The 10022-nt window shown below is 45.0% G+C and overlaps 1 protein-coding gene across 1 annotated transcript; it reads right to left on the reverse strand.

Annotated features, from left to right (window-relative positions):
* Positions 1-6849: 6849 nt before the first annotated feature.
* On the reverse strand, positions 6850-9546 carry LOC146566426 (GTPase IMAP family member 7-like). Its single transcript, XM_085287889.1, has 2 exons — positions 9543-9546; positions 6850-8456 (listed from the first exon to the last, which is right to left on the reverse strand). The coding sequence occupies exons 1-2, from the start codon at positions 9544-9546 to the stop codon at positions 7618-7620; spliced, it is 843 nt and encodes a 280-aa protein (XP_085144015.1). The 3' UTR covers positions 6850-7617.
* Between the last annotated feature and the right edge of the window lie 476 nt (positions 9547-10022).

The following is a 10022-nucleotide window of genomic DNA, read 5'->3' on the forward strand; positions in this document are numbered from 1 at the left end:
TTAAACAGGTGGGTCTTAAGCTTATATGAACTTTAGTATATTCATGCAAAGTTTGTCTGAGCAGTAAATCAGTATCAGAGTTGTAAAGGCACTGACCTGTGCAGTGCATGTTTTCATGTTGCTCTCTTTGTTTCCTGTTGGTGAATAACTGGATTTCACCTGTGTGCTGTAATCTGATCATGGTTCCTCCCTTAATGATGTAACGGTGAGAGGTTATAGAGCCACATGCAGATAAATGTAACACTTAACACTATCCACACAACAAGAAGTGTTTCCATGTTGCAGTAACAGACAAAAGGTTTTTGTTATATATATATATATATATATATATATATATGTACATACATACTATAAAACACCCAGCACGCCCCTGCGGGTGGTCAACCCTTCCAGCTCGGGTCCTCTACCAGAGGCCTGGGAGCTTGAGGGTCCTGCGCAGTATCTTAGCTGTTCCCAGGACTGCGCTCTTCTGGACAGAGATCTCCGATGTTGTTCCCGGGATCTGCTGGAGCCACTCGCCTAGCTTGGGAGTCACCGCACCTAGTGCTCCGATTACCACGGGGACCACCGTCACCTTCACCCTCCACATCTTCTCAAGCTCTTCTCTAAGCCCTTGGTATTTCTCTTCTCGTGTTCCTTCTTCCTGATGTTGCTGTCATTCAGAACCGCTACATCGATCACTACGGCCGTCTTCTTCTGTTTGTCTACCACCACTATGTCCGGTTGGTTAGCCACCACCATTTTGTCCGTCTGTATCTGGAAGTCCCACAGGATCTTAGCTCAGTCATTCTCCACCACCCTTGGGGGCGTCTCCCATTTTGACCTTAGGACTTCCAGCTTATATTTGGTCATATTCAGTCCAGCTTTGTCCAGCCACTGGTAGGATTTCTGGATGACAGCCATCTCCTCTATCTGCCGGTGGTACATACCGTACAGGGGCCTGTCCTTCCATAATGGTTCCTCCTCTTTCTTGGGTTTCTGCTACCTGAGGTATTCACTGAGCACGCGGACAGTTTGTGTGTGTTCCGTGTTCAGCCAAGAGAAAGTGTCCCTTCACCCAGTTAGGCAAAAGTCAACAATCTTCAGTCAACGCGGGTGACCTTGAATGAGGGGGAGGAGTCACAACACAGTCTCGTTATCTAAGAGAGAATTTTCTTATTCCCATCAGCTTTTACCTTGAGTATCCAGCTGGTGCCAAGGGGGCCAAGATGGTGAATGTTTGGGTTTAATGGAAACAACTGCATCCAATTTTTAAAGTAGATCTAATGTCCGTCACTGGTCACCAGGTCTCTCAATTATCTCAATTACCGTTCTTCTGCTCCAATATCTCATCTATATTGCAGAGCCATGAGCTTCTCCAAGAAGCTCGTGGATGATCGTTGTCTTATCCTGGACTGTGGTGCTGACACTCACCAGTCCTCGGCCCCCTTCCTTCCGCTTAGCGTACAGCCTCAGGGTGCTGGACTTGGGGTGAAACCCTCCATGCATGGTAAGGAGCTTTCTTGTCTTTATGTCAGTGGCTTCCATCTCCTACTTTGGCCAGCTTATTATACCAGCTGGGTACCTGGTCAGGGCAGGGTGTTGATGGCCCGGATCTTGTTCTTACCATTCAGCTGACTCCTCAGGACTTGCCTGACCCTCTGCAGGTACTTGGTGGTTGCAGCTTTTCTAGCGGCCTCTTCATTGTTCCCATTCGCCTGCGGGATAAGATAAGATAACCTTTATTAGTCCCACACGTGGGAAATTTGTTTTGTCACAGCAGGAAGTGGACAGTGCAAAAGTTATGAGGCAAAAATTAGAATACAATAAGAATAAATACAGTACACAACTGTACAGAATAGAATAAAATAAAATACTATATACAGTAGAATAAAATAAAAATAAATATACAATAAGATAAAAATAGAATACGAATGCTATATACAACTGAGTAAAAATACAACGATGACAGAAAGGATTATTGCACTTAGTATTATTGCATATGTATGGATGTGTGTGCTTGATCAGTTAAAGTCTTTATTATGGAGTCTGACAGCAGTGGGGAGGAAAGACCTGCGAAATCTCTCCGTCCCACACCGTGGGTGCCGCAGTCTCCCACTGAAGGAGCTGCTCAGTGCTGTCACAGTCTGCTGCATGGGGTGGGAGATGTTGTCCATCAGGGATGACAGCTTAGCCGCCGTTCTCCTGTCACTCACCACCTCCACTGGGTCCAGAGGGCATCCTAGAACAGAGCTGATCCCCAGGTACTTATAACTGTCCTCTATGTCTGCAACGTTGCCTTCTGGTAGTTTGATCCCCTCTGTTCTGACTACCTTCCCTCTCTTTGTTGATGTAAGGTAGTGACTGGAATAAGTCACAAGGTGTCGCTGTTGAGCTGCACATATGTTGTAAATTTTAGCAATTTTGACCATTTGTCCTCTGCAGGACACCGTAGTTCAGATTTCTCGTTCGCGTGGGCGCCATCTTGGTTCAGTGTTTACTGTGATTTGCAAAGGTAAGCACTGTCAGTGGCGAACTGCATTGGTTTTGTTTAAAAATAAGTGTTCCACTGTGTAAAATAGCGGTTTGTCATTTAAGCCGAGCCTATATTTTGTTTATTGAGAGGTTCATGTATTGTCTGATGAGAGTATGAGCAGTTTGTGTGCATGTTTCATTTGGTAATATCTGCCGCAATTTCGGGCTACATTCCCGCTAGTTAGCAGAGCACCAATTCGGGCAAAGTAATGCAAGATGAAGCATTAGCTTTTCAGCTGCAGTTTGCTGGTAATCCTGCTATGTTAGTTTTGTGTCATACTCATTCCTGAGACCGTGGAATTTTGTAAAAACATGATTATTTTTGCTTAATGTGTTTTTTATATATATATGTTGTTGTATTTTACAATGTTGATAATCACGCAGTGTTTACTGTGATTTGCAAAGGGCCAGCAGCAGAGTTGGAGTGGTGTTTGCCCCAGCATCTGAATAAACGGCACGGTCCGAGCCACAAATTGAACGCCTGTGTCCGACTGGTCTCTCTACTGTGCGCCCCAATCCAACACAAACTTACACAACGCAGAGTCCGGGGTGTAGGGAGGCCCCTGCACTGGTTGGGTTACATTACCATCCGACTACACTTCTCCAGTCCGAACGACATCCCGATGTCATTGCTGCATATCCTGGTAGTGTGGATCAGGGAATCGATGTCTCGTTCACTCTTGGCATACAGCTTGATGTCATCCATGTACAGGAGGTGGCTGACAACTGCTCCGTTCTGTAGTCGGTATCCGTAACCAGTCTTGTTAGTGATCTCACTGAGGGGGTTCAGGCCTATGCAGAACAGCAGTGGGGACAGAGCATCTCCTTGGTAGATCCCGCACTGTACTGCTTGGTCAGCCAGTAGCTGGTGTTTTGTGCCTCTGGTATTCCTGCCCATCCCTTTCTGTGCCTCGCTCATGTATTGACCCATGTGCCTGTTCATCTTAGCCGCTATGATGCCTGACAGGAGTGGTGCTGAGGCAGGTTATTGGCTGGTAGTTGGAGGGGACCGGTCCCTTCTGGGGGTCCTTGAGCATCGGGACTGTCCGACCTTCGGTTAGCCATTCTGGGTGTCTCTCCTCAACTAGCAGCTGATTCATTTGTGCTGCCAGACGCTTGTGGAGTGCAGTCAGCTTCTTCAGCCTGTAGGCGTGAACCATGTCAGGGCCTGGTGCTGTCCAACTCTTCATACTGGAGACCCTTTCTTGGATATCTGCCACTGTGATGGTTACTGGACCCTGTTCAGGGAGGTTGCTGTGGTCTGCCCTCAGATCCTCAGGCCATGCTCTGCTGAAACATGACTCGCTGCCAAATAGAAGTTTTAATAGGAGAAGTCAACCACACAGAATCCAGTTAAAACTGTCTGGATCAATGCTGTGAACACGGTGAGCTGGTATGTTTGCCTTCTTCTGTGTCACGCTGACATTTCTGAACATGTTCAGTTATTTTTAGGAATCTGATCTCTGTTCTCCTCGTGTGTGTTTTGATTAGAGATGGACCGATCCGATATTACGTATCGGTATCGGTCCGATACTGACCTAAATTACTGGATCGGATATCGGAGAAAAATAAAAAATGTAATCCGATCCATTAAATATCACGAAAGCACCTCACAAAACTTGCAGCACGCCGTAACTCGCCTCAGAACGTCGGAGCAGTATGCATCACGTGATAGAGCAGCTGTGGCATGCGGGACCTGTCGGTGGTCTGGATAGCATTTGGAGCTTCGCTAGCAACCCGGCATTTCATCTCCGACAAAGTTATCCCGAGAGAAGTAAAGCAAGTGTGTAAGTCCATCTCTGAATGTTTGTAAAGCATTCCCACGTTAAGCTTAACGAGCGACTGCCTCTCACTCTCCGGCTACTACTTCAATCGTGAAACTGATCAGCTGATCGGCTTTTCTGTCGTGAGTCTCTCTTGTTTTTTTTTGGTCCACTTTGCGCCAGAAAGAGGAAACCAGCGGCTGAACAACAGCAGCACGTTTAAGCTTGATAAGCTGTTGTTACAATTTATTTAATATTACTTTCTACTCCAGGATCTTTTTCTACGTAGCTGACGGCTGGTAACTGTGCAGGGGCGGATCTAGCAAAGTTTAGCCAGGGGGGCCGATAGGGCATTAACAGGGAAAAGGGGGCACAAAGACATACTTTTCTTTCTTATTCTCATTTAAAATGTCGAGCTTTTAATAAATAATTATCTGACACCCAAAGTTTTAATTTGATGTAAAATGAATAGAAGTCAATTACTGTATATAGTGACTATTAAGTCTAATATATACCCTAGTAAGCTATAGTACTTTTTCCTTTGGGAAGGTACCATCTGTGCAGTCTGCAATTTTGTTGAAGAAAGATGTTGAATCTATTTAATATTTCTTGAAAAATAATTGATTTCTGTGCATTTTTTTTCACACTGCATCAAATTAAGGTTGATTACGTCGATTAAGCATCATGAGGTGGAGTGTGAGGGGTGGTTCCCTATTTTTTATTTATTTATTTTTGTTGTTGCTGGGAGTTGGAACCCTATTAGTTAGGTTGCTTAATATTTACGCTAAGTACTCTTTAAAATACCAGAATAGGGAGGATGGTGTAGGTCTAAGTTTATTAGATTGATCAGTATTGCTGAACTATGAAATATTTTTTTTGTATACAGGTATAACAGAATAGCTTTAGTGTAGTTGTTGTTTTAAACTTGAGTATGAACTTGCAGACTTGCAAAATGCAGCAAGATATTTAAAAAACAGTTTTGTTGATTAAAAAACACTATATCGGATTCATATCGGTATCGGCAGATATCCAAATTTATGATATCGGTATCGGACATAAAAAAGTGGTATCGTGCCATCTCTAGTTTTGATTGTGTTTTTTTCTGTTCTTTGTTGTTGTTATATTGTCTGTAAAGGTTCTCAGTCATTCAGGTCATCGTAGTCCAAGGAGCTTGGAAAGAAAAGCGTTTGGACTTCTTTAAGTTTCTTGAAGAAGTTTCACCTCTCAGCCTAAATGGCAAACTTATCCTTTCTGTCTTCCCTGGTTTGCCATTCCTGGACTGTGAAGAGAATGGAAACCTTTAAAGTGTGCGTGTTAGTCCCCATAGGGAAATAGTTCCTCTGCATTTAACCCATCCACCCAGTGAAGCAGTGGGCAGCCACCAGTGCAGCGCCCAGGGAGCAGTGTGTAGGGACGGTACCTTGCTCAGGGGTACCTCAGGGTAGCCGTTCAGTGGAGTCGAACCCCCGACCTTCCGATCATGGGGCAACCACTCTACCTACTGAGCTATCCACACTGAAGTTTACCTGAAGCCCACACACTCGGACCAGTACCTCCTCTTTGACTCCCACAAAACTGCAAAACACAAACTCAACAATGTGGTGTTTGCTGTACAGGGCAGCGAGGACCTCTACATTGGAGAGACCAAACGGCCACTTCACAAGCGCATAACACAACATAGAAAAGCCACCTCCACAGGACAAGACTCAGCAGTTCATCTGCATCTAAAGGTCAAAGGTCACTCTTTGAGGATGCCAATGTTCACATTTTGGACAGAGAGGACAGATGGTTTGAAAGAGTGAAAGAAGCATCTATGTCCACTGTGAGCGACCATCTTTGAACAGAGGCGGGGTTTACGACACCAACTCTCTGCCATCTATAATCCAGTTTTGAGATCCCTCCCAGACGCCTTAACACCCACTCACATCCTGGGCCATCTGATCTCAGGAAATCACATGATAAGGTGGGGCCAGGTTTCACAATGAACACACCTGAAACTCTGGCTCATTGGGACCCACACCCAGTTTCACACCTTGGCTCAGGCGATTAGAGGATCATCAGGGGGTCCTTTTGTCCCTCAGTGGGGGGAAACTCCCACTAGGTTTATATCTGGGACTCTCCACCAGTTGACCCTAGAACTGAAGAAGCTTCTCGGATGAGAGGTGAAACGTCTTCAAGTAACTTAAAGAAGTCCAGACGCTTTTCTTTGCAAGCTCCTGAGACTTGTTGTTGTATTATTTTAGCATGTTCAAGAAAAACAAACAAACAACCATCAGTTTTTAAACAATCTTTTCGTTTATTAAAGGGAAAGGTAATCCAAACGTACCTGGCCCTGTGTGAGAATGTGCTGCTGATTCTTCTTTCAAGTTCTCAGGGAAGACTAAGAAACTACAGTGAAAAATATGACATTTTCTGAAGAGTTCAGTTTCTCTGCCACACCCACGCCCGATTACTGCCACACCTGCTGAAGCACAGGCCTGGTCGGGGTTACAGGAATGTTCCTCAGGCTGTGGCACTCCAGAGAACCACAGTGAGAACCACAGTTATCCACACATGGAGGAAACAGTGCTGATAGTTTGTTTGACGGTCTGAAAAATGCTTGTCTGCTAAATATGAAAAATAAAATCAGGAAGGAGGAAAACCCTGTCTCACAGGTTCACTGCACAGAGTGTGTTTATGAAGTAATCACAGCAATACAGATGATAACATTATTTTTAAACACCTGAACACATCATATACCAACATTTATTGATATTTGCATCATTTAAGTGTAAATATTTATTATACTTTAAAGTTAAAGAAAATATTGTTTTCAAACTTTGCATTTGTGAACAGTATTTTATTTTTAATCAGTTTGTGACTGGAGACCATGTCAGAACCTCCGAGCTCGTCCTGAGCAAAGCTGCTGCTAATCCAACCTGCTCTCTAAGGTCTGGGCATGTCCGACTGGGAGGAGGTCATGGAAGTCCATCTCAGCTAGCTTGGGGATGCTGCAGCTTTTCCTCCAGACCATCAGGAGGATGTAGGTGGGATAGAGAGGTGTGGCAGTCTCTGTACAGACCAGACTCTGTCCCTGAGACCTGGGCCAGCATGAGTCAGATGGATCAAAGGTTTGTGTTAAATATAGAAAATTCAGGAAAATGTTTTATTTAAGCAATGGAGGAAAAAGCTCGTTACCCAGGAACCAAAGATGTTCAGGAGATCTGTGTGTATACAGGCTCATGTTATACAGCTCTTAGATGACGTATTACACAATATGATAAATTACCGTGGACTAACAGTTCTTGTGTGCGCCATTAATGACCAATAATTATCAAAATGTGATCAAACGTTCTTTATTTTATTGTGTGGCACATTTTTTCTCCTTTGCTGCTACGACTGCTGCTCCCACTGCTGCTCCCAGTGCTGCTCCCAGTGGCCCTAAAATGCTCCCGAGGCCCGCTCCTATCCCAGCAGCCCTCAGGATCTTGTTCTTCGTCTCTGCCCGTCTTCTCGCTTCTTCTTCTCCCATGTCTGGATTTTCTTTCATAAGTCGTTCCATCTCTTCTCTGATGGCTCTCTCAGCTTCCTGCAGCATGTCATTGGTGTAGTATGTTGCTCCATTTCTCTGAACCATGGTGTTGATCTTCTCCAGCAGCTCTTTGACCTGAGAGCGATCCTCACTCCTGTTGTTAAAAACATGATATCTTCCTCCGCACTGATTGATGAAGCGATGCAGAGGCCGATTTCCACTGATTGATTTGTCGATGTCGATTCCGTTTGGCAGATTGTCTCCATACGTGAACAAGACTATGGTGTAACAGGCTGCATCCACCCCAAATATCTTCTGAAGGATCTTTATCGTTTCTTCTTCTGCTTTTGTAAACCTGCCGATCTGGATCACAACCAGGAACACGTGAGGACCGGGAGCAACAAAGGAGACGCATTTAACGATCTCCGTCTTTACATGCTCCTGAGTCAGTAGGGTGTCAAACAGACCCGGAGTGTCAACTACATCCAGGATGTGACCATCCACCTGCCCTGTTACTTTGCGACACCCAACTACTGATGAAGAAAAAGAAGTTATAGACTCAAAGGCTTTTCTTCCTAAGATGGTGTTTCCTGATGCACTCTTCCCCACTCCAGTTTTCCCAACAAGCACAATCCTCAGGTGTGGGAACCCATCTCTCACTGCATCTCCTGGAGAACATAAACAGACAGCGTTAGTGGGACTCCCAGGTCATCACACAGGTCATCACACAGGTCATCACACAGGTCATCACACAGGTCATTACACAAGTCATTACTAGGGATGGGTACCGGTGTCCGGTGACATAAACGGTAGTAACCAAACCAAAAAGCAGCGCACATTTCGGTGCTTTTTTTCCTGAGCTGTGATACACTTCTAGCCAATCATTTTACGTTTCCGAGGATAGTAGGCGGGGCCAGGTACGTACGTTCTTTTAGAGCAGAGCTAGAGATTAAAAATGCCCAAGGCGAAGCGGTCAAAGTCTGGCTGTACTTCACAGCAAAAGATGCAAACTCAGCAGCAACAAGTGCTTTAAGCTGATACTGTGATACTGTCAAAGGAGGTAACTCCTCAAATCCGATGAAACACCTGGCGATGCATAGTGTTTTTTTTAAAAGCCCAGAAATGCGCCGTATGATAGCTTGCTGCGAGAACTCACAACAAGCACATCTACTGTGGGTGGGTTGCCTGTTATCGGACCCGGAGCAACATCCCCCAAAAACCTGAAGAGGAGAGTCCTGGCCTCTAGCTCTGCCAGTGTAGCAGAAATGATGACGGCAGCAGCAGCCGTTCTTCTCTGCGTGAGTAGCTTAATGTTGTTCGTGTGTAATTTACGTTGAGTAGGCTAACCACGTTATTAAATTAATGCATGTAAGGTGAACTAGCAAACATCATCATAGCTACATGCGGCTGTCTTCTTGTTTGATGGCAGATACTCCCTTCACCCTGGCCAAAAAGGCTAAAATGACCAAAGAAAAAGTGGAAAACAGTTAAACATGAGAGGTTTTTGGACAAATTTTGTGTTTTTTCCATTGTTTAAGCACTGCTTCCAGCCAAGAGTGATGCCATATATGCCCCATAGCTGCAGAAAAGGCTAACATTGTTATCTTTTTACAAAAAACCAGCTGAAAATGAGAGGTTTTTGGACCAATTTGTGTTCTCCATTCTTTAAGCACCGGTTTGAGCACCGTTTAAGCACCGGCACCGTTTCAAAAGTACTGATTTGGCACCTGTATCGGATAAAACCTAAACGATACCCATCCCTAGTCATTACACAGGTCATCACACAGGTCATTACACAGGTCATTACACAGGTCATCACTCAGGTCATCACACAGGTCATTACACAGGTCATCACATTACACAGGTCATCACACAGGTCATCACACAGGTCATCACACAGGTCATTACACAGGTCATCACACAGGTCATCACACAGGTCATTACACAGGTCATCACACAGGTCATTACACAGGTCATCACACAGGTCATCACACAGGTCATCACACAGGTCATTACACAGGTCATCATACAGGTCATCACACAGGTCATCACACAGGTCATTACACAGGCGCTCTCCAGCAGCGTGTCAGTGTCCCGCTCTCTCCCCTCACTCAGGATGGCCCCGTCCCTCCCTGAGCTGGTTCTGCTGGAGGTTTCTTCCTGTTAAAAGGGAGTTTTTCCTTCCTACTGTTGCTCATAGTGCTTGCTTATAGGGGGTCACATGATTGTTGGGG

This window comes from Mchenga conophoros, linkage group LG10, assembly GCF_057382185.1.
Source record: "Mchenga conophoros isolate Kocher_MC1m ecotype Shallow Benthic linkage group LG10, M_conophoros_male_GT1.1, whole genome shotgun sequence".
In the NCBI taxonomy this organism is placed as follows: Eukaryota; Metazoa; Chordata; class Actinopteri; order Cichliformes; family Cichlidae; genus Mchenga; species Mchenga conophoros.